A 26,265-nucleotide genomic window follows, 5' to 3' on the forward strand; every position below is an offset into this window, starting at 1 on the left:
AAGACATAATTTACCCTCTGCACTGTAACATGTCTCCAGATAACAGGGGTATTTTGGAGCTTTTACGAAGATAAGTCAAGATAGCAGCAGAATATCATTACACAGTACAGGATCAGCAAGGAGAACTAATCACTTTATAGACTGAAGCTTTAGAATCGTAGTTGCATACACATACATTACGCTGCACATAGAATGAAATGGAAGTTATTATCTATTCTGTATCTGCTGCAGTAATCATAGAGGGATGCTAGTATATAATGGATAAATCCATAATCTTTGATGTTAATGGATATTCTCACACACATTCATGCATAAATTACTCTCTTTGCATTGGCCTAATGAAATTTCAGGTTTCTGTGACTAAACCTGCTCAAACTGACATATGGTAAAAAAAAAAACATTTCCACCACCAAAACTGGTTTATTGATCTTGAAATCATCAGTGAACGCTAAAAAAGATGCCGTCTTTAAGAGTTGTGAGACATCAGAGATAAGCAGCCTGAGGATGCAGAGCGAAAAGCAGCAGGAGCCCTCTGACATCAAAGACTCAAGTATTCCTCTGGTCTTCTATCATGTCTTTATCACTTTTCTTTCTTTATTCTTCATTCATGTGGAGTATCTTTTGTAATGTTATTCCCCCCCCAGTCCCTCTTATTCCCCTTTCAGATCTCTTTTTCGTGATTCATCCAATCATTTAGATTACCTCTGGGTCCTCTTCTTCCTGAACAGAATCACTCCATTTATGTGTGTGTGTGTGTGTGTGCGTGTGCGTGTGCGTGTGCGTGCATGCGTGCATGCGTGCGTGCGTGTCCAACAGGATGGATGGATCTGGCTTTGAATACCTGATGAACTGTTGAATGTCAACGATGCATAACGCTCCTCAATTTCCTTTTCAGCCGCTTTACACAGATGAGAGAGGAAAGCCTGGAAGGATAATGCAGGAGAGGATGAGAAAGAGAGAGAGAGAGAGAGAGAGAGAGAGAGACAATAATCTGAGAGTGATGAATTTCATTGGCAAGCGTTTAGTTAAGCACTTCTTTACATTATGGCAGTAAATGACCACAGCTCATGAACGAACTCATGCCACGTTCATGTCACGTCAGCTTCACTGTAACCTGCCCAAATGTTCACCTGACGGTGATTAAAGGTCCCATATTGTGCTCATTTTTAGGTTCATACTTGTATTTTGTGTTTCTACTAGAACATGTTTACATGCTGTAATATTAAAAAAAACAACTTTATTTTCCTCGTATTGTCTGCTTAAATATACCTGTATTCACTCTCCGTCTGAAACGCTCCGTTTTAGTGCATTTCAACGCAATTGCAACACCATTGCGTTGCTAGGCAACAGCTTGGGACCATGTTTACTTCCTGTCAGCTGATGTCATTCACAAACACTGCAACAGGAAATAAACTGAGGACACAGTTAGTATGTTTACGTTTAAAACTGTGAAATGGTCTAAATATTGTATATTTGTGACATCACAAATGTACAGAAATCCTGACGGCTTGTTTCAAAAGCACAGTTTCTGAATACGGGCTGTGTGTGTTTCTCCGTATATTGAGCGTTTTGATAGTTTAACAGCATTTATAAAGCACTTAAACCTGCTTTATAATATAAAAGACATGAAAATGTCACTTTTTTACAATATGGGACCTTTAAATGTTTAAGCTTGGGACCAATCTGAAGACTCACTGAAACCTACAAAGTCAGTCTGACAATGGATAAGCCTCTCTGGGCAAGGGGCTAATATTTCTGGAGGGGTAGCCAGCAGATATATCCGGGCCATGACTTCCTTTTCTGTGCGCTGCTCATTGTTTACAGTCTGATTAGCAACTTGCGAAGAAAGACTGGAGTTGAGAGTTGAGAGACGACGTGTACGACCGGATTGTTTCACTAGTCGCCAGTTTACAAGCTAATTCTAAAGCAGTAAAAATCTAAATCATCATCAGATGATACCCGCTGGGTTCCCAGATTGCATTTCATCCAATGTGTTCAGCCTCTTTACTGTCCACACGGTCTGTTCACCTGCATTCAACCAAAGCCTGCTCGAACACGATTGGTCATTACTACTCGGACTACAAATGGAAACCAGAACGCTTCCAGAACCAAAGTCTTGTCCCGTTGCCTACGGATTCTACATTTGAATGCAGAATCTGTGTATAGCGTAGCATAAACTTTACAAGTAAATACACTAGACTGGTCAGTACCGACATGATTTCTGGCGATAGACAACTACGTTTTGTTTTTTTGTAACAAAACTAAACATAAAGGCCAATCAGCAGCAGGTCTACATGCAGTAGTGATGGGAATTCCGGCTCTTTTTAGTGAGCCAGATCATTTGGCTCAGCTCACCAAGAAGAGCCGTCTCTTTCGGCTCCCAAGAGGCTCTCCGTTTTACCACTTATGCCTTTTATAATTCAGCCAAGTGTAGTGCTGTTTTGACCTATGATTAGCATGTGTGCACATATATCACTTAAATTAAGTTAATTAATCTCAATGCTGCTCCGTTTCCGACTGTCACTCATCTTGTCTGCCAGTTGCGCACCGCAGTGCACTCCTCTCTCGCTTTCTCTCCTCCTCTCCCTCCTGCTCTTTACCTGTACACCGTCAGCACTCCCGCCCCTCCCTGCTTGATGGTATGGCCCTTGTCTGTCATCACTGGCACGGCAGGCAGGTCATTAAGACAACATTCAGTCACTGTCAATGCATGCACAGAGTGCCAGTGGTGCGGAGATGATCCTTCTATCATTCTGCCTTGTATTAAAGGTCCCATATCGTGCTCATTTTCAGGTTCATACTTGTATTTTGGGTTTCTACTAGAACATGTTTACATGCTATAATGTTTAAAAAACCCTTTATTTTCCTCATACTGTCTGCCTGAATATACCTGTATTTACCCCCTGTCTGAAACACTCCGTTTTAGTGCATTTCAATGGAATTGCAACGGAATTGCGCAACAGTTTGGGTCCATGTTTACATCCTGTCAGCTGGTGTTATTTACATACACTGCAACAGGGAATAAACTGGGACACATTTAGAATGTTTACGTTTAAAACTGTATAATGGTCTAAATATTGTATATTTGTGACATCATAAATGGACCGAAATCCTAACAGCATGTTTCAAATGCACAATTTCTAAATACGGGCTATGTGTATTTCTACGTATATTGAGCATTTTGATAGTTTAACAGTATTTATAGAGCAATGCTTTATAATATAAAAGACATGAAAATCTCACTTTTTACAAGCTGTTGCCTAGCAACGCAATTCCGTTGAAATGCGCTAAAACAGAGCGTTTCAGACAGATAGTAAATACAGGTATATTCAGGCAGACTATATGAGAAACATAAAGTTTTTTTTTAACATTACACGAGTAAACATGTTCTAGTACAAACATAAAATACAAGTATGAACCTGAAAATGAGCACAATATGGGACCTTTAATTGGTCTTCCACAGATAATGACACAGTTACAACAGACAGACACACTTTTTTGCTACCTGGGCATCTTTTTTTCCCAGTATGAAAATGACTATACGCTCCTGGTGAGCTTATTACTGTGAGCTAGAAATGTATTCAGACAGGCTAATCAATGGTGTTTCCCTCAGCCATCTGCTCTGGTGGCGAGAAGACAACACAAACACACACACACACACAACAGCTGCAAAGCTGTCTCAGTACATAATGAAGAGGTTCATCCAGTCGAGTGGAGCAGAAAGAGGTACAGGAGGAGAGTTTAAGAGAGAGAGCAGACAATGAGGTCAACTCCAGTAAAGTAAAGCTGTTATTTATAGATACAGATAAAAAAAATTGCCTAAAAAAAAACTTTCTTCTTCCTGCTAATATACAGCTCACATACAAAGACAAGAGAGAGAGAGAGCTCATTACGGCATTGTACACTGATCAGATTGGTTACATAAGTCCTTTTGAAAATGGATTACTTCAGTGCAACGACAACCATTTCAATATCTCCATTTTATAACTGCCGTCTTTTAATGACCCGGAAAATGAAGCAGCAGGCTCTTTTATATATTCTAGTGCTTGTGGTGTCTTTTTCTGTGACAGTAAAAGTTTGTTGGAAAGTCAAACCTTGGAATAAGCTTCCGTAAATACGTAAGATGGAATTTCCTACTGATGAATTGGCATAGACTAACACATTATCACACGTCAATTTTGTCAAAGGTTAAAGTTTTAGAAATGCCAGGAATTGTGTTTTGTTTGACAAACACATACTATTCGTGAAAAGTTTATAAAGTCTGGTAATTGGTTTGTTTTTTTCTTTGTATCAAACCGACTGCCTGATGAAATAACTCTACACTTATACCACTAACACTAATTTAAATCATTAATACGCTACCAACTTTCCCCCAAAATAATAAATCCATGTCTTATGAAGTCTCTTTAAAGGTCCCATATTGCAAAAAGTGAAAGAGAGGTCCTTTACATTATAAAGCAGGTTTAAGTGCTATATAATACTGTTAAACTATCAAAACGCTCAATCTACGGAGAAATACGCACAGCCCGTATTCAGAAATTGCGCGTTTGAAACAAGCCGTTAGAATTTCTGTCCATTTGTGATGTCACAAATATACAATATTTAGACCATTACACAGTTTTAAACGTAAACATTCTAAATGTGTCCCAGTTTATTTCCTGTTGCAGTGTATGTCAATAACATCAGCTGACAGGAAGTAAACATGGACCCAAACTGTTGCCTAGCAATGCAATTTCGTTGCAATTCCATTGAAATGCACTAAAACTGAGCGTTTCAGACAGAGGGTGAATACAGGTATATTCAGGCAGACAGTATGAGGAAAATAATGTGTTTTTTGAACATTACAGCATGTAAACATGTTCTAGTAGAAACACAAAACCTGAAAAGGGACCTTTAAAGTAGAAAAAACTTTTTTTTTCTCCTTCCAAGTGGCAAGGTTGTGTTTTATTAGAGTATAATGTTTGATGTAGACACACACGGGCTGCCAGTGCACACGCTCACACATTTATATCACTATACTTGAGAGAACTCTTATTCACTGCATTTTATTAATAGCTCTAATCTTTAACATCATATCAATATACCTTACCTTTAAACTCAAGCCCCTAAAATAGCCTCATAAAGAAGTGAAGACTGGTGAGAGTGTCCTCATTTTGTAAAAGAGTCAAACAGGTCACACACACACACACACACGAATGCTGCCCTGGTAAATAGCCTCAAAGGTCTAATTTTCAGACTTTATTGATCCAGCCACAAACCAATCTTTTTAGCAAAGCTATACCAATATTGAGGCACAGATCAGATTTCCATTACCTGCTTAGTTTCCACCACAACGCCTCACTATTTCGTTGAATAAATATCGTCCTCCACACCTCTTGAATTGGCTTGGAATAAGCCCCCAATCAAATTTAGAACATTTTCAGCATTTATAAATAATGAAATACTTTTCTAGAGATAAATTGTATGGGATATTTGCTTTTTCTACAACTTGTTTAAAACGTATTGTATGTTGAGAGACAGCTGAAAATGCAGAAATATTAAACAAATTGCCTGAGAAATCTGAGAGCTCAAATGTGTTGACTTCACTGCTGAAAAACTTAGAAGCTGAAAAATGTAAAAGTGTCAGAATTGGAAGTTGAACTGCATTACCTAAAGAAGCTGAGAGTCGAATTGCACTGCTAGATAAGCTGAGAGCTAAACTGTAACACTGTCAAAGCTGGACATTCACATGAATTGCCTGAAAACGCTGAAAGAAGAAAAAAAAAAAGCACAGAGATATCCACCTTATTCTCAGGGACTTTACTGTAGAAATGATTATGTCCGTTGTTCGGTAGGTTTGAACCTCTTAATAAATATCACTGGTTGAGGAGTTTATAATCGCTGTGGTGTATCGGTAAGAATACATGAGAAGATGCTTCAAAGGTTTTGTAGTGGCATTCCTTCTGAATCCCAAAAATAAGCCACAAACGAGCTGTAGGCACAGTAACTTCAGTCTGACGCGAATGACAGGAGATGTAATCCAGTTTAAAACGTTTACTGAGAAAAGTTAAATATTACATAGTGTCACACGGTAGAAAAACTATGTGCTCCCGTGTCTAACGCAGCTCTCTGCCTCCTAACTCTAATGCACACTCACTCTCTCACTATATTAAAGGGAGTCTAAATCATCAAAATAAAATATACATGCATTTTTCTCTTTACCTTTTTAAACATTATCTAAGTCATTTACAATAACTAGAAATTATTAATTTTAACTTATATTCACACATTGTGGCTCTTACAGGTTTCTTGTTCTTTACTAGAAGGCTGTGCAGGTTTACACTTGAATGACTGACCAGTATGTGGTTTCTAGAAGAACAGAAATGAACAGACATAACAGTATAATTAACTATAACATAACACAACATACAAATTGAATTAGCAACCACTTTTCATCTATGGTAAGGTGTGGAATTGTAAGACTCACACAATTTATATCAAATTACACACAATAAAACACTTATTAATCCCACATTTACACTGAAGGCACAATATAAAGCATACTTACATATTAATTGACGCACATAATCTCTTATACAGCCAGCAAGACAACCTTCATCCCACACATATGCATTGAACTCACTGCAGTGAACCAGCAGACCAGACTACAAAGGCTAAACGAGCCATTATACCACTTAACCACTCCAAGTAGCTGATTGGCTCCTGACATGCTCATTCACCTGCTGTTAAATGAAATGAAGGGGCTGCTGTGCCTGAACTCCAAGTGAACTGCAAACCCTCTTAACATTCGTAACTTCCGGTGAGGTAGTGGAAGTAGCAGTACGCTAGTTAGTCTCATAGGCTAACCGTAGTGGCTAACCACCAACAGCGCTTGTTTTGAAGTAATTCACCTTCATTTTACAAAATCCTGCTTTATTTTTAACAGATATTTAACTAACCTTAAATTGATATTTAATACTATTATTATATTATATTAGACAGTCTACACTCTGACTGGTGTGTTTTGGACCAGAGTTTTTGATAAAAGGGGGGAGAAGTAACGCCTTCGCCTGTGTAGGACGATCATTAAAGGGACTGTTTGTAACTTTTTAAGCGTATAAATGTACCGGGTCGGGACACATGACCGCGCGCGCTCGATTATGCGCGCGCCTGCGTGTGGCCAGAGTCTCTGCTCCACTGCCAGGTGAAACATAGAGTGATATTGTGGTTTTAGCTGACGTGTGTCGCCTCACTGTTTTGACTGATGCTCGTTCATGTCTATTTAGAGCGAGCAAGCGCGAGCATTTCTGAAAGTTACAAATAGTCCCTTTAAGGTTAACGGTGTTCCGTAATCTAGTATAGAAGTAACAAATGCATGGACTAATTTTTCTGCATCGTTTTGAGACAGGATGTGCCTGATTTTCGCAATGTTACGTGAAATGCCTCTGCTATTTTTCGACAACATTTGTCTTTTCTGACTCTGTCATGGTATTCCCTCGACGAAACGTCAAACAGGCAGGGGTGCAGTTGCCACAACTCAATGAATTTTTCTTCAGTTTCGTTGTCCCACCTGACAGCATCAAACTCTGCATCCCTCCTCCTTTTCTCCATCTTTGTTTCTTACCAAGTGACCTGACTGCGACTGCGCGCTGGAGAGAGCACCTGATTGGTCAACGCAAAGGAACACGTCGTTGGAGATGTCACACTAGGCGTGTCAGGACGAAAAATACTAGACTTTTCCTCGGGGTGTCGTGGGGCGTCCCAGACGTGGCGTCGGTTGTCGTGTTCTATGACACACTACACGAGATAAGAGAATCGATTTTCGCACACGACACTCATTTATTGTTCCCGATCCCCTACGACGGCTGTGTCGGGCTGTAATCGGGCTGATATCGTGTAGTCTGAACCGGGCATTACATCATCTTTAGACCAAGTATTTCACAAATCTAATGCCATGCCATTTTCTGACACATTCATGCTCCCCGTAGGATGACTTTTTGAAGGCTTTATGAATATCAAAACTGTCAGTTTCTAGTTTTTAGGATGAATGCCTCGAGGGGCGTCTGAACTTTGAGTCTCGTTTTACATAAAAGCTGCTGCTGACAGTCCAACTATGGATCTCTGTTAGAAGATCCCTCTCAACATGTAGCATGAGCTGCACAGCTTGCATGGTGTTGTTGTGCTGTACGTGGACAGTTAAAAACTAAAATATGTCATCAAACACAGATTTGTTCACTAAGCAGCACATTTTGTGTCATCTGCTAGAGGTAGACATTAAACACCAGAGAATCAGCCTATAGCTTACAGGCTTTCTTCAGTCCGACCTTGTTAATGTGTACATCTGTCAGGAGAGATTGCTATCTGTCGAACAGAGCGCTGTGCTAATCCTTCTATTAGAGGTTTTAAGAAGCCGTGACAGGAGAGGAGATAGCATTAAGCCCTCTGTTGGGAGCTGAGCTGCAATCTATTGACAGATGCAAGTTTAATCGCTCTTATTAGCGTACTTGCACACACAGAGAAACCAAAATCTCACTCAGAAGCATTCAGACAAATTCAACACTCATACCATAAATTGTCCTAATCATAGGGCTGACTAGTTGCAATCTAGTTTTCACTGGTGGAAATGACATTTTGACATGTCAAAATGTCAGTTGACTAGTTAAATTTAGGATATCTGTAAAACAATTTTGACAGGTTACACATATATTGTTGTAGAAATACATTTTAGCAAGTCAAAACTGATTTACAGATATTTTTCATATTAATGTATTTATTATTATTATTAATTTAATTATAAATATCAGTAATTCCTTTTTCTCTAGTAAGAGTGACGATTGCAGATAACTACAATTTAATTTCCACATGTTGAAAAAAGGACTGTGACTCGTGGAAATTTAATTTCCCATTTCAGATATCGAATATAGATGTCTTACTAGTTACAATTTCAAACCAACATATCAGTAATTTAAAGGTCCCATATTGTAAAAAGTGAGATTTTCACGTCTTTTATATTATAAACAGGTTTAAGTGCTATATAAATACTGTTAAACTATCAAAACGCTCAATATACAGAGAAAAACACACAGCCCGTATTCAGCAATTGTGCGTTTGAAACAAGCTATTAAGATTTTTGTCAATTTGTGATGTCACAAATCTACAATATTTAGACCATTACATGGTTTTAAATGTTAACATTCTAAATGTGTCCCAGTTTATTTCCTGTTGCAGTGGTACAGATGTGAATGACATCAGCGGACAGGAAGTAAACATGGACCCAAACTGTTGCCTAGCAACGTAATTCCGTTGCAATTCCATTGAAATGCACTAAAACGGAGTGTTTCAGACAGAGGGTAAATACAGGTATATTCAGGCAGACAGTACGACGAAAATTATGTGTTTTTTGAACATTAAAGCATGTAAACATGTTCTAGCAGAAACACAATACAAGTATGAACCTGAAAATCAGCACAATATGGGATCTTTAATTAAGACTAGTCAGAATTCAATTATGATATACTGTATGTAATGTAAGAACAACTGTAGATATCTACCTTGAACATTTCTGCTAGTGAGAATTGAATTGTTGATACTTATATTGTGACGACTTAGAATTATGACACGTCTAAATTGAATTATAGATATCTGTAATTGAGTTTGAATAGAAGTCAATGGTGGAAGTTGACTGGTTTTAATTTAGTTAGAGATATACAGTATACAATGAACATTTCCACTAGTAAGAAATTGTTGATATCAAGAATTAACATTTTGACTAGTAGGAAATGTGTTGTAGATATCTTTAATTAGAATTGCTACTAGTCAAATTTTCATCATTGGTTGGAATTATAACTAGTCAAAAAGCAATTATTGATATGTACTATTGCTATCACCGTCACTGATTAAATGCTAAAAGGGATTTCCGTACACACTCGTACACATCTGGAAGCTCATGCACAACATCAATCTGTGCTGTCGTCTGTCTCGGAGTGTTTTGAAACGGCAGCTTAAAAGCTCAGCGGCTGGTTTACAGTGTGATAATGGCTCCTATCTAGAAATGTCCTGTTCCCACAAGACGGTCATCATTCTCATCAACTACCTCCTCGAGGGCTTCCACACACTCCTCTGCAAACACACACACACACACACACACACACACACACACACACACTCTGTGTTTCCGTTTGCTCTGAGCAGTTCTGTTTCTCTACTTACTCTTTCCTTACTCCTTGTTCTCAACTTTCTCTTGCTTGGATTTCATGTCAACCTTGATCCTTTTCATTTGCTTTACTCGTGTCTGTGATTCTCTGTCTTCTGCTGTTCCGTTCGACTCAGGGAATGCGTGTCTCACTTTATGGTTTGAATTTTTTTAAATACTTAAGGTGTGTTTGATTTACCTTGGTAGACCTTTTTTCCAGGCTTCAAAACTGAGCCAACATTTGCATTCATTACCATGTCCTTGTGTTGTTGTTTTTTTCAGGTATGCAAAATTTCCTCAGCTAGTATTTAGCCTGGATCTATTTTTCCATCCCTGACCTTTTCTTCTCGCTCCTTCATCGCTTACCAGTATCGAGTATTTTCTCCTCCTTTCTCCTACATTCAAAAAATAGCCTACTTATACTACTCACTGCCATTAATGACTGAACTCTCTGTGAATATAGACTACAGCTCAGGATTTGCAAAGGCGCATTATTATAAACTGCAGAAGTATCTGCTGTCTCAGTTTTGGTTCTGTTTTTTTTGGTGAAGAGAGGAGAGAACAGTCTTGATCATGGAAAAAAAAAAATATTTGCGCCCAAGATGCTTGGCGTGCAAGGTAGACCCAATCTGTGCAGTAAGGAGCTGCACGTCATGAAACAGAACTCCGCCATGCCGCAGAGATAAAGCGACAGCAATGCAAGGAGAGAGAGAAAAAGGCTCAACCACCAGTTTTCACCACCACAACTTACCCCTGCCCACACTGCACCAAAGTATGTAGATCACAGATTGTCCTCGACAGCCATCTGAGGACCCATAAGTAGATGATCCAACAGGGACGGCAGTCATACTCACCTTGAGTGACCGCCGATGATGATGATGATGGGTGAATGTTGACATGTGCGCTCTGAGTGGTTGGAAGACTAGAAAGGAGGTATTAACCATTGACCAAATAAGACTTTAAGAGATTAAAATTACAGCTGCTCTGTCAAGAAATTCTCACAAAACCACAATGTCGGCGGTTCGATTCCAGCTGGCAACCTTTGTTGCATGTCATACCCGTGGTCTGCCTCTTCACTGTCAACTATCCAATAAAGGCATACAAACATGCCCAAAAAAAATCTTTAAAAAAAAGAATTCTCACAAAAACATGCCTTGATTTAGTGAATTGTGCAATGCACATTAAGAAGACGATAAGAGCAAAGTGACTATTACCATATCTTGATGTTTTTCCATAGCTAAAGACTATGGTGTCCTCCTTTCAGCTACTAAGGCTCTTGAAGGCCTTCATCAAGCACTTTTGGAAAGTCCTCCCTCCTTAGTCCCTGTTTCTGTTTCCCAGCAGAACATTTACTACACCAGCTCTCAGCAGCTTCACCTGGGAGTGCTGAGTCCGACGATCGACGATGACGACAACAAGTGTCTGGTGGATGTGAACAGCAGACCCAGGTTGCTGGAGTGCAGCTATGCAGCTACCAAACACATGAAGCTCGCTTGGACGTTCACTCAGGTAAACCACACTCAAACAAAGTAACACACTTGTACATGTGCAATGTCATCACCCAGCAATGTCATCACCCAGCAGCCAGACCCTCCATGCATTAGTAAGACATAACAATCTCCAGCTGTGTGCATGTTTCACCCATTTCAGGTCCTCTGATTCGATGGACGTAGCCTTTGATCTCACTGGTTTGCTCATTGGTATTCTGTATGTAGCTGTAACTCCTTGCTGTTTGTCTGCTGGACCAAAGCTCTTTTTTTTTTAAATAATTGAGTGGGACTCATGCTTATTTCGGTCCTTTTTGTTTCTTACTTTAAGAGGAACCTTTTGGTTTCGTTAGAGCATGGATCATTCTTCTGCTATTTTAAGGGATAGGTGTTTTAAAAGCACATCTACTTTTTAAAATGTGACACATAAGTTCTATCTGTGGTCTACGTATGTGTGTGTGAGTTGAGTGTGCTGTTTTTTTGCAGACATCAGACTGAATAAGAGGCTTACTTAAAGGTCCCATATTGTAAAAAGTGAGATTTTCATGTCTTTTATATTATAAAGCAGGTTTAAGTGCTTTATAAATACTGTTAAACTATCAAAGCGCTCAATATACAGAAAAATACACACAGCCCATATTTAGAAATTGTGTCCATTTGTGATGTCACAAATATACAATATTTAGAACATTACACGGTTTTAAACGTAAACATTCTAAATGTGTCCCAGTTTATTTCCTGTTGCAGTGGATGTAAATAACATCAGCTGACAGGAAGTAAACATGGACCCAAACTGTTGCCTAGCAACGCAATTCCGTTGCAATGCACTAAAACAGAGCATTTCAGCCAGAGGGTAAATACAGGTATATTCAAGCAGACAGTATGAGGAAAATAAATAAACTTTTTTTACATTACAGCATGTAAACATGTTCTAGTAGAAACACAAAATACAAGTAAGGACCTGAAAATGAGCATGATATGGGACCTTTAACTATCATTCAGATCCATCCTCTCTCTCACTCATTGTCCAGTGTCCTCAGAGAAAAATACCTCACCATCCTTCAACTCTCCAGTTTGCTCAGTATCTGCAGCTACTCGGCACATTGACAGGGGAACCTCTAATTAACATCAGCCTTAATCTGAAATATCACTAAGTTATGTCAGAAGTCAAAGAGATGAAACCCATTAGGCGCATCCCATTGGGGTTTTAAAAAAAGAGAACTCAATTTTCTTCATAAAAAGTTTGGTCGATTCAAATAAGGCCTGAGAACTACTAGCTATTCTAACAGAGCAGATGAAATGTTAGATGTTAGATGTATGAAAGATTCAAAAGGGAAATGAAATATGGTAACTTCAACATTTAATCGCATTTCTCTGATTAAACTTCTTCCCTATCAGTGAAAAGGGGATTACAAGTTAAAGTTCTAATACTACCCTTATTAAAAGCAGGGTAGATATTAGCTTGAAGTGATCACCAATGATCTCCATTAAAGCCCCCCTACAGTGAATTTTCACATTTTTATGATATCTCATATCTATTTGAGTCACTTGTTCATTAGCCACACTGTTCAACAGATTTTTTTTTACGAATAACTTAATTTTTGTGTTAAAAAGTAAAGAAGGTTGATGCGAAAATGATATGAGGTATGACTATAGTAGAAGCTCCAGGTCATACGTCGTCCTCCAAGATAGCGCAGATGCACTCATGCTTCTTTGCGTCTGAGCAGCAAACTGATAAACATCGCTGTGTGCTAGCTTGTCAACTTTTCTTGTATTTTACCCATTTTACCATACTTGTAGCATTATAGCCTACGTTATATCGCTTCGTGAAGGTGTGTCTGTTTGTTTGTTTGTCTGTCGGTTGGTCTGACGTGAAATCTCACCGGCAGAATTAGCACAACACACCAGTGGCGTCTGGTGACTCAAATAATTGGGGGAGGACAGGACCAACCAACTCACGGCGGTGTCATGTTATTTTATTAAGTTATTTCTCATATGTTGCACATGCACATCCATTTTATGTATGAACTCGGTGCTGCTTGATATATGTGCTTTCATATTATATATTTATATATATTATATATCCCGTCTTCATGGGAACCAGGAAGTACGTGGAGTAAAACCATAGATGTATAAAGAGAACTGGATACAGCGTTGGAGGCGGGCTCCCGTTCATTCCTATAAAAGTTGCTCAATGGAGCATGAAGCCAAAATGGCTCGACTTCCGAGTGATAAAGTACCCGGATCATCCGACGATTTTCCGCATCCATTGGGCCCATAGAGCAGGCGCAGTAGCGTTTCCTTTACTCCTCCTCCCAGCCCTCGCTTCAGCCTCGGTCTGGGTCTCATTCACATGAACGGAGGACGGAAAATGACTCCGGATTCAGCTATTAGTGCATTTTACAACCTTTTTGGACCTCATGATTTTAAGAGACTCTATGTAAGAATCAGAAATGTCTTGTTAACAGCGACACCTGTGGCCGTTAAGTCAACGAAAGTCAGCGTCCTGTTGCTCGCACTCGTGCTCGCTCTACATAGACATGGAGGAGCATCGCTCAAAACAGTGAGGAGACACACGTCAGCTAAAAGCACAATATCACTCTATATTTCAGCTGCTTGGCAGTAATGTTAGCTGACCAGAAGAAGGTCTCTCCAAGAATCAATGCTGATACTGTGTTCTCCTGCTTCAGACTCCCGACCGCGGTCAGAGGGAACAGGGGAGACACCGGAGTTTTGGTCGGAGACGATAACGTTACTCAGCAGCATGAAACAAGACACGGGAAACCTCTGTTGGTCTGGAGGAGCTGCAGCATTTATTTCTGCACAAACGTCCAATGCACATTCACTAGATATTCTCAGAGCTAAACTAACTCTTCTGTGGAGTGTGAGCGCATGCACGTGAGAGGTGGAGCGAGAGCGCAAGTGAGAACGAGCGCGGTGTGTGAGTGAAGGCAAGCAGGCAGAGGAGCAGAGTACAGCAGAGACTCCGGCCCTGGAGACCAAAGCTACGGTCTCTTCTGTGTCTTCTGACCACTCGGGCTTCACTAGATACAACTTTGCTGTTTTGGTGCTTCCGTGTAGTTTGTGTTGCAGTCTGAGTCTGAACAGCGTAGTCACACGCGAGCACGCATGGGACACCGACCCGCAATGATTTATACGTGTTAAGACTTACAAACAGTTCCTTTAAATGAGGGCTATTCAGGTGTTGATGCTGCGAAGTTGATTTACCTAAAAAAAATTTTAAAAATCCGCTGAGTTACAGGACATTTTTTGGGCCCAGTGGCATCACGTGACAGACACGGAAGTTGCAGTACCGCTGTTTGGCCACTACAAAGATTTGCATCAAAGCCCAGCGCTCTTCCTGGGGGGCTTGAGTAAAACCCTTTCTGTCATGAACAGGGACGACAGACACAGCCTGTTTCAGTAGCAGGTCCTAGATCTCTGCTGAGAGGTAATCTCCTCCTGGGAGGATAGATTCACCTCATTGACGCTTTTTCTTTGAAGGGACGAGCGACCAGCTGCTAAAAAGCAGCTAAAAAGCTGTAATAACCTGTCTCGGCCCTCTCCACCGCCATCCATCCATCTGTCATCTGTAACCGCTTATCCTATTCAGGGTCGCGTGGGGGGCTGGAGCCGATCCCAGCTGACATTGGGCGCAGGAGGGGGAACACCCTGGACAGATCTCCAGACTATCACAGGGCTGACACATAGAGACAGACAACCATTCACGTTCACATTCACACCAACGGGACATTTAGAGTCAACAATGAACCTGCATGTCTTTGGACTGTGGGAGGAAACCTGAGAACCCGGAGAAAACCCACGCTGACACGGGGAGAACACGCAAACTCCACACAGAAGGGTCCCAAGCCGGGTTTGAACCTACCGTGCAGCCCCTTCTTCACAGCCAGACCTTCCATAAACAGAAGGCTGGCCTTGTGGGGGGGCCGACAAGAAAAGGGCCAAGCTGGAGATGAGGTCCTTGAACTTATGCCGATGTCATCTGCACTGTCGCTCTGTTCCAGGCAGGAGCCTTCTGTTAGGATGTCTCAGTCAAAGCTGCCTGAGAAGAGAGGGCTATATGAGTGATGTGCTGCCGGTGCTCTCTTTGCCTCACCATTGCGTTGTTACGCCGCGTCTCATCCTTTTTCTGGAGATGAGTGAGTGGCACGTAGGGCCGAGCTGCGATTTCTCCTCCTCCAGTTGTTTAAAGCACTGAGTGACCGATGAGAGAGCGCGAAGCATCACGTTGAAACGTCGCAAGTCATCCCACCGCTGCCGGAAGCTCTGCTTCGTTTCTCCCTAAAGCAGCGACTCCATCCGAGGAGGAAGCAGATCAGTGGGCAAACCTCTGAAGAGTAAAAAGGATAGCAGTGGTGTGTGCCACCTTATATACTGTGGTGTCCGCACATATTCAGGTAGGCACATCCCGATTGGTCGGCTACGTTTCTGCGAATTTTCAGTGGGTAAATGCATGCTCGTGTTTGGAGGATTATTATTATGATCTTCAACAATGAAACTGTAGGGAGGCCATAAAGAGTGTAGGTTGAGGAGCTGACACATCGAGACATGGAGATGAGAGAGGAAGGAGGCAGAAAGAAGAAACATTGCTTTCCAGTGCTGGAAAGAAGTGAAGCGAAGGAGAGACAATGGAGGAAGCGTGTCATGTGAAGCGGGCAGTCAGTATTTGTGAATTATTGATAAGTAGATCTTTTACAATATTGAACTGAGCTTGACCCTAAAGGAACAGGCGTCAATAGAGAGAAAGAGAGAGTATGGAAGAAGGCAAGGTAAGTTTATTGATATCAGCAACAAGGCAATTCAAAGCGCAAAAGTACATTTAAATACAGTCATTAAAAGAAGGAAAGAGAAAGAGGAAGAAATTGCCTCAATTGCCTGAACACACGTAGTGTTTCTTATACAGAAGGTACTGTTTTTCTGACATCAGTGGATTTTCTTTCATCAGCTATTTATTTTGTTGGTCTACTTTTATTTGTCCCTTGATGGACACCACCTACCTTAAGGTATCCCAATAAAACGTTTCATTTTGCAAATGCTGAGCACTCACCACATTTCATTACATTCACTACAAAACATGACACCAGAGTAAGGAGCAGGCCTCTACTCATAGAGCTTATTGAGCGCAGAGGGATATTGGTTCCACAGCAATGCATATTACAATACATGAAAGAACATAGACATACAGTAGAGTAATGGGGAAGGAGAGGCGTCTGAATGCAATCTGAAAGTGTGCTAGAGGTCCAGCGACAGTATAGTCACTGGTGTCTGACTCACATTTTCACAGTGTGCAAAAAGCCCAGCAGCAATAACATCTAAAGAATTAGAAAAATCCAAGTCAGATAGAATAAATAGCGGCACAGTATGACCATATAAATACAAAACTCATCATCATCATCATCATCATCATCAACAAACACAAACCACATCATCATTGTTAGCTACACTACACACTTTGCTAAGTGAGTAGCATTTGGACTCACTACCTCGGACCTCATTGTATTCAGACAACTGTGGTATATTTTGGTGTCAATGTGGGTGGGAACAATCAAACAGTGCCTTGTTAAAGTGATGTAGAAGAAGTCATTCAAACATCATAAACTGGGTCGTGTCTAGAAGGTAACACACGTATTGCGGAACTCTCGCGAGATGGTTAAGGTCAGGCATTGACCTTTAATGGTTAAAGTTAGGCATTGACCTCAAGTGGTTAAGGTTAGGCATTGACCTCTAATGGTTAAGGTCAGGCATTGACCACAAGTGGTTAAGGTTAGGCATTGACCTCAAGTGGTTAAGGTCAGGCATTGACCTCAAGTGGTTGAGGTTAGGCATTGACCTCTGATGGTTAAGGTCAGGCATTGACCTCTAATGGTTAAGGTCAGGCATTGACCTCAAATGTTTAAGCCCAGGCATTGACCTCTAATGGTTAAGGTTAGGCATTGACTTCAAGTGGTTAAGGTTAGGCATTGACCTCTGATGGTTAAGGTTAGGCATTGACCTTGAATGGTTAAGGTTAGGCATTGACCTCTGATGGTTAAGGTTAGGCATTGACCTTGAATGGTTAAGGTTAGGCATTTTCTTTATTCTATTGAAGTGTTGTCAGTTGAACAGAAAATGTTCCCATATACTCAGAACATTCCCCTGGGTGCTCTCAGCGTCATTGAGAACATCTCTCCCTATTCATTGTTTGAGTTTTAGCGCTCTAGTTTTTGGATTTGGGAGAGTAGTTCAAGTTTGCTAATATTTTGGTAGTTCTCACAGTATAGTTCACACTGTATAGGTAAATGGACTGCATTTATACAACGTTTTTTCTAGTCTTAGCGACCACTCAAAGTGCTTTACAACACAAGCCAGCATTCACACACACATTCATACGCTGGTGGCAATAGCTACCATACAAGGTGCCACCCGCTCCTCGGCAGTGATGAACATTCACCCACTCACAATACACGCAATTTAGGGTTCAGTGTCTTGCCCAAGGACACTTGGACATGTAGACTGCAGGGGCCAGGGATCAAAGAAGCGACCGTCTGATTTAGTGGATGACTACTCTACCTCTTGAGCCACAGTTGCCCCATATGACGTCATGTGTTAAAAATAAACATACTAATGCGTTTCTTAAAGGTCCCATATTATAAAAAAGTGAGATTTTCATGTTTTTTTATTATAAAGCAGGTTTAAGTCCTATATAAATACTGTGAATGTTTCGAAACGCTCAATCCACAGGGAAATACACACAGCCCGTATTCAGGAACTCTGCATTTGAAACAAGCTATCAGGATTTCTGTCCATTTATAATGTCAAAAATATACAATATTTAGACCCTTTACACAGATTTAAATGTAAACATTCTAAATTTGTCCCAGTTTATTCCTGGTTGCAGTGTATGTGAATGACAGGAAGTACACATGGACCCAAGCTGTTGCCTAACAATGCAATTCAAAACTGAGCATTTAAGACAGAGGATAAATACAGGTATATTCAGGCCAACAGTATGAAGAAAATAAAGTTTTTTTGAACATTACAGCATGTAAACATGTTCTATTAGAAACAAAAAATACAGTATGAACCTGAAAATGAGCACGATATGGGATCTTTAAAAGGAAAAAACACAGCTCTAGGCCTGTGATGCTTTGTAGCTCTGTTTTATCTATAGATGAAGAAATCTAGATATTAGTCATACAGAATTTAATTTTAGTACACAGAGGGACTCTATGATGCATCAGTTAGTAGTGAGCGGATGTGTTTCACTGTTGTTGCCCCACTTGTGTAAAGATAAAACAGGTGAATTTCAGCATGAACATCTTATAGTCTTGCTTTTATATGAATTGCACATTTGCACACTTCATGCTTGGTGCTCCAGTCTTCTATGCTCTTCTTCTTCCCGCAGTGCTTTTATTCACTACACCCTTGGAGGTGAATGTCTTGGTGATTGAGTGTCTGTCTGGCAGGCAGATTGCCTGACTTGCTGGCCAACCCACTGACTGGCCCGCCTACTTGCTGACTGGCTGTCTGATGGCTTTTTGGTTGTCTGACCGACTGATTAACTAGTGTTCCCGCCTTAAAAGCAGGGAATCAATAGTGTGGTCTTAGTCTGCAGAATGACAGACTCACAGGCTCACTGCTGAATCGAGGACAAGGTTTTGGACAAATGCCAAAATAATTCCATTCCGCCCTTTTTTTTGTAAAGGGGTACGGGTGTTGAACAGGCGATGTTCAGGGGTAGATAAATAGTCAAACGATTTCTGCAAGAATTACATTTTTCGGCGATGGAATAGCGATCACTTTTGTTGTGTAAACTGCTCAGAAACCCCCTTATCGTCAATAAAGCCATCCATCCTCTGAATGCTCTAGGTCTCTAGTCTGATCCATCCATCCTGTGAATGCTCTAGGTCTCTAGTCTGATCCATCCATCCTCTGAATGCTCTAGGTGTGTAGTTGGATCCATCCATTCTCTGAATGCTCTAGGTCTCTAGTCTGATCCATCCATCCTCTGAATGCTCTAGGTCTCTAGTTTGATCCATCCATCCTCTGAATGCTCTAGGTCTGTAGTCTGATCCGTCCATCCTCTGAATGCTCTAGGTCTCTAGTCTGATCCATCCATCTTTTGAATGCTCTAGGTCTCTAGTTTGTGGCTGTAAAGTTTCATGAGGCTGTGATTATCCTAGAGGTCTCCACAGGTCATTTTATACAGTGAGGTCAAATTTTTAAAAAAAATGGTCTCACTACAATGAAATGTCTCCTATGGGGACTAACATCATCACACATTAATACAGTTGGGCTCATTGGATCCACAAGAGTCTCAGCTTTACAGTGATACCCAATTTATGTAATTCAAGACTGTTTAGGGACTTCAGTATGCAGAAATATTCAAACACATAATTTTAGAACAGGAGACGATAACACATTTATACGGCATTAAAAAAATTGCATGGCTTTTGCCCAAAACTGCATGTGATTATCATAAAGTGGGAATAGGAGGTCAAGGGACCCCTTTGAAAATCGCCATGCCAGTTTTTCCTCGCCAAAATTTAGCGTTACTTAGCGTAGCGTAAATAAGCAATCTTCCGAACAAGCAAGTATGACATGGTTGATATCAGTTGATTCCTTAGGTTTTTCTAGTTTCATATGATACCAGATACCAAGATTCAGCCTGCAATAACCTCTAAAAGACAGAATAGCATACCATTTAGTACACCAGTCACTCAGGAGGTTGTACACTTAGAGAAACACTGGCTGGCTTTCAGCGGAGGAGGTAAGAAAGATCATTGTTATTACTGTAGTAAGTTCCTCTACTGTGCCGTATACAGTTACTCATAATAGTAAGTTATATTTGTGACAGCCAGATATAAGTGGAATGCTTAGGATTGTAACAGTTTTTCACAATAGATTTTTTAATTTTCTGGTCCACACTGTTCTTTAAAGGTCCTATATCGTTCTCATTTTCAGGTTCATACTTGTATTTTGTGTTTCTACTAGAACATGTTTACATGCTGTAATGTTAAAAAAAAAACTTTATTTTCCTCATCCTGTCTGCCTGAATATACCTGTATTTACCCTCTGTCTGAAACGCTCCGTTTTAGTGCATTTCAACGGAATTGCAACGGAATTGCGTTTCTAGGCAACAGTTTGGGTCCATGTTTACTTCCTGTCAGCTGATGTTATTTACATACACTGCAACAGGATATAAACTGGGACACATTTAGAATGTTTACGTTTAAAACCATGTAATGGTCTAAATATTATATATTTGTGACATCACAAATGGACAGAAATCCTAACGGCTTGTTTCAAATGCACAATTTCTGAATACGGGCTGTGTGTATTTCTCCGTATATTAAGCGTTTTGATAGTTTAACAGTATTTATATAGCACTTAAACCTGTTTTATGATATAAAAGACATGAAAAACTCACTTTTAAATTATGGGACCTTTAAACCTGCATTAATTGATTTTGACTTGGGGTAGCTGTCAACACAGTATTGGCAAATCATCAGTTGTTACAGCAAATGTGTTAGCAACACATTTAGCAGATACAGAGCAACATTAGCATTCATATGGAGTCATGTTTGTAAGTCCAATATTCACTTCTGTTTAGCTCTCCACCAACTCCTGAGGGAAATATCGGTCTCTTTAGACGTTAAATGCTCCTCTATGTTCACCAGCTAGTTGCTAATTGTGTCCATCTGCCATTTGGTGCTGTAGTGTTCAACGGGATTTTAGAACTTTTTCACTGGAAAACAGCTGCCTGTGGCTGATAATGACGCTGATGAGAGCCAAAAGAGTAAATCAAAACAGTGAAGTTGCGTTGCCGAACAACCAAAACACGGAGTGAAGAGACACTTAACGGCTCCATAGAGCTGACTTCTCTGTGGGGTTTGTCCCTATGAGCGATCCCTTTCACATTAAACGCACTCATTTGATCCACTGTTATCATACAAATATTCATTAGAGCCGCTTTAAAGTGTGGCTTGTTATATAAGCAGACCTACATGCAAGTTATCTTTACAATGAAACATTTATCTGTAGAACGGCTCAGCATTCTCATAATGAGCAGACATGGACCTCCTCTACTAAATTAATGAGCCCCGCTCATTGTCATATCAAATACATCTTCATGAAATAAAACAGGAGAAGTCTTCAAGAGGAAAGGGCTGCTTTACTCAGCAAATTTAATGAATTTGTTTTTTAAGACTGTGACCTAATAACTAACTTGATCACAAAAGATGTCCTAACGTCAGGATCTGTCCAACATAGTCCATGGGATGCCCGCTCTACGAAGTGAGCTACCAGGGCGCCCCTCTACTCTGGATTTTGAGAGACGATGTTTGAGGTGTAGTGCTCCCCCGGAAGAAATTTTGGACATAATAAAGTTAAATGCATCAATCTGGAGCAATTTGACAGCAAAATTACGAGGCTAGATTTTTTTAAAGCCTGAAAACAGAGCCATGAGGAGGTGCAGAAGTCTAGTTTCATCTCAGAACACTTGAATTACAATATGCTGAAAGGTTATTACGGAATTTTTGCCAAAAATATACTGCCTACTGAAGCTTTAAGGTCTGGCCTCACATGACAAATGATAATTATGTTGTTTACTCGGGTTTATTTAAAATGTACAATAATTAATATGCTATGTTTAAATAAAGACAGAGAGAGAAAGACAGAGACAGAGAGAGAGAGAGAAAGACAGGGAGAGAGAAAGACAGAGACAGAGAGAGAGAGAGAGAAAGACAGACAGAGAGAGAGAGAGAAAGACAGAGACAGAGAGAGAGAGAGAGAAAGACAGACAGAGAGAGAGAAAGATAGAGAGAGAGACAGAGAAAGACAGATAGAGAGAGAGAGAAAGACAGAGAGAGAGAGAGAGACAGACAGAGAGAGAGAGAGACAGATCGAAAGAAAGAAAGAGAGAAAGACAGAGAGAGAGAGAGACAGAGAGAGAGAGGGAGAGAAAGGTAATAAATCCCAACATGAGGAATTGGCTATACAAAACGGTGACATATGGACAACTCATTTTAAAACACTATACCATACCGTTGAAATGAATGCAAACACAGAGCAATCACAAATTCATGAGAAGTTGACTTAAATTGGAACTAGCTATAAAAGACAACCAAAATCCATTAGACTCCTCAATTACTGAGCAAGAGCTCCTTGAGAAACTACAGGCCCTTAAACCTAAAAAAGCATGTGAGCCTGATGGCATCTTGAACCAAATGCTTAAACCCATAAACAAGAAATACCAATTGGCTATTTTAAAACTATTTAAATTTGGCATGAGTGTTGGTTATTTTCCTGACATCTGGAATCAAGGACTCATAACCCCAATCTACAAAAACGGAGACAAATTTGACCCGAACAATTACCGAGGCATCTGTGTGAACAGTAATCTGGGGAAGGTTTTCTGTAGTATCATAAATGCCAGACTTTTGAACTTCCTTACCAAGCACAATGTCTTGAGTAGAAGCCAAATTGGATTTATACCAAAACATCGCAAAACTGATCATATTTACACCCTACACACCCTGATTGATAAACATATAAACCAAAATAAAACCAAAATTCATGCCTGTTTCATTGACTTCCAAAAAGCTTTTGATTCTATTTGGCATACGGGACTGTTCTACAAAGTTATTGAAAGTGGTGTAGGGGGTAAAGCATATGATATTATTAAATCAATGTATACTGGCAACATGTGCAGCATCAAAATTGATAAAAAAAAAAAACTGAATTCTTTAAACAAGGCGGGGTGTTCGTCAGGGCTGCAATCTGCCCTGCCTCTTCAATATTTACATCAGTGAATTGGCTACTCTAATAGAAAAGTCCCCTATCCGTGGTGTAAGTCTCCACAATCAGGAAGTGAAATGTTTGCAGATGACCTGGTCCTGTTGTCCCCCACAGCAAACAGCCTACAGCAGAGCCTGGACCTGCTAGAGCAGTACTGTCAGACCTGGACCTGCTAGAGCAGTATTGTCAGACCTGGGCCTGCTAGAGCAGTACTGTCAGACCTGGGCCCTGACAGTAAACCCCAAAAAGACCAAAATAATGATTTTCCAAAAAAGATCCAGATCTCAGGATGTTTTACCAAAGTTCTCAAATTGTACAAAACATGTAGAGTACTGCACACACTACAATTACCTCGGTTTAAAAATGAGTTCAACAGGACATTTTAATGAGGCAGTTCATGAGCTGAGAGAGAAAGCACGCAGGGCTTTCTAAACCATTAAAAAAATATATCCAAACCGAAATACCAATTAGAATTTGGCTAAAACTTATTGAGCGCGTTATTGGACCAATTGCACGCCATGGCAGCGAGGTGTGGGGTCCACTTAATGGGATAAACACCCCACTGAGACCCTGCATGCAGAGTTCTGTAAGATTCTCCTACATGTCCAGAAGAAAACTACAAATAAGGCATGTGGGGCAGAATTAGGCCAGTATCCACTAATAATGAAAATACTAAAAAAAGCAATTACATTTTGGACACATCTAAAACATTAGTGACCCCCTCTCATATCATTATCAAGCCCTGCAGTGCCAAGAGATGAGCAGAAAGGGGAACCCCCTTGCCCAGCTGGTCCTGAGGCTGAGTTCAACAACCTGCTCCACTAACACAGCAAGGCCTCAGGAACAGAACAGACCACCAATTAGACTCAACCAGATTACAACTAAATTACATCACCTAATGGCAAACACAAACAAAGGCACAGAGCAGAATGCAGTGCTATCTGGCTCTAAACCGACAGGACACCATAGCAGACTATCTGAGCATGGTTACTGATCTACATTTAAGAAGAACCTTGACAAAGTACAGACTGAGTGAGCACAGCCTCGCCATAGAACAGGGGCGACACAGGAAGACCTGGCTCCCTGTAGAGTAACGGCTGTGAGTGAGCCTTTAAACAGACAGAGCTACACTTCCTCACCAAATGTGAGAAATATCAAAACATTAGGGAAATATATTTCAAAAGAATTCATTTAAGAACTAAAGGTTTTCTACAGCTCTCAGGTGAAGATACATTATCAGTCCTACTGGGGGAGGACACCAAGAGCTGTGAGCTGGTAGCAGCCTATGTTGCTGCCTGTCATAATCTGAGGGACAGGGACATAAATTGAGGGACAGGAACATAAATTGAGGGACAGGAACATAAATTGAGGGACGGGGACATAATCTGAGGGACAGGGACATAAACTGAGGGACGGGAGCAGCTGTCTGCACCTTATTACTGTTTGATTGTTTGTTAGTTTGATTTGTTTCCTGTTGATATTGTTGTTCCAACAATAAAGCCATTTGAATTGAATTGAGAGAGAGAGAGACAGAGAGAGAGACAGAGAGAGAGACAGAGAGAGAGACAGAGACAGAGAGAGAGAGATAGAGACAGACCGAGTGAGACAGAGACAGAGAGAGAGACAGAGACAGACAATGACAGAGACAGAGACAGAGACAGAGAGAGAGACAGAGAGGGACAGAGAGACAGAGACAGAGAGAGAGACAGAGAGAGAGACAGAGACAGAGAGAGAGACAGAGACAGAGACAGAGAGACAGAGACAGAGAGAGAGAGAGAGACAGAGAGAGACAGAGACAGAGAGACAGAGAGAGAGAGAGACAGAGAGAGAGAGACAGAGAGAGAGAGAGAGAGACAGAGAGAGACAGAGACAGAGAGACAGAGAGAGACAGCCAACTCTGGCAGAAGACTCCAACACAAACTACACGGAAGCACCAAAACCTCTTGGTTGTATCTAGTGAAGCCCGTCTGTTAAACAGTGTTGGCCGCGGTCGGAGGACGCGGGGGAGACCGTAGCTTTGATCTCCAGGACCGGAGTCTCTGCTGTACTCTGCTCCTCTGCTCCTCTGCCTGTCTTCACTCACACACCGCGCTCGTTCTCACTCTTTCGCTCCACTCTCACGTGCATGAGCGCACACTACACACTGCAGAAGAGTTAGTTTAGCTCTGAGAATATCTAGTGAATGTAAAGTGGACGTTTGTTCAGAAATAACTGCTGCAGCCCAACAGAGGTTTCCCGTGTCTTGTGAAGTGACGGGGCTCCGCAGAGAGAAACGTTATCGTCTCCTACCAAAACTCCTTGTCTCCCCTGTTCCCTCTGGCCGCGGTCGGGAGGCTGAAGCAGGATAAGCCAACACTAGGATCAGCATTGATTTATGGAGAGACCTTCGTCTGGTCAGCTAACATTACTGCCAAGCAGCTGAAATATAGAGTGATATTGTGCTTTTAGCTGACGTGTGTCTCCTCACTGTTTTGAGCGATGCTCGTTCATGTCTATGTAGAGCGAGCACAAGCGCGAGCAACAGGACGCTGACTTTCGTTGACTTAACGGCCACAGGTGTCGCTGTTAACAAGACATTTCTGATTCTTACAAACAGTCCCTTTAATTTGTCATTATTGAATTGACGCTTTGGCAATATTGTTCACCTAACAGTCATGCTAATAAAGCATATTGAATTGAAATTGATAGAGAGAGAGAGAGAGAGAGATAGAGAGAGACAGAGAGAGACAGAGACAGAGAGACAGCAACTAAATAATTTGCCCGATTATGTTTTAAACCCCATAGAATGTGAAGTTCAACAAAGATTTT

General features: G+C 40.8%; 1 protein-coding gene across 1 annotated transcript in view; it reads left to right on the forward strand.

Annotated features, from left to right (window-relative positions):
* Window positions 1-26,265, forward strand: part of LOC119487029 (polypeptide N-acetylgalactosaminyltransferase 18-like) — a 184,265-nt gene that overhangs the window by 148,582 nt on the left and 9,418 nt on the right. Inside the window, exon 10 of the mRNA XM_037767672.1 lies at window positions 11,516-11,680. Within this exon, the coding sequence (XP_037623600.1) occupies window positions 11,516-11,680 (165 nt within the window). The remainder of the gene's footprint in view (window positions 1-11,515; window positions 11,681-26,265) is intronic.

The sequence above is a fragment of the Sebastes umbrosus genome, chromosome 4 (assembly GCF_015220745.1).
Source record: "Sebastes umbrosus isolate fSebUmb1 chromosome 4, fSebUmb1.pri, whole genome shotgun sequence".
Lineage (NCBI taxonomy): Eukaryota > Metazoa > Chordata > Actinopteri > Perciformes > Sebastidae > Sebastes > Sebastes umbrosus.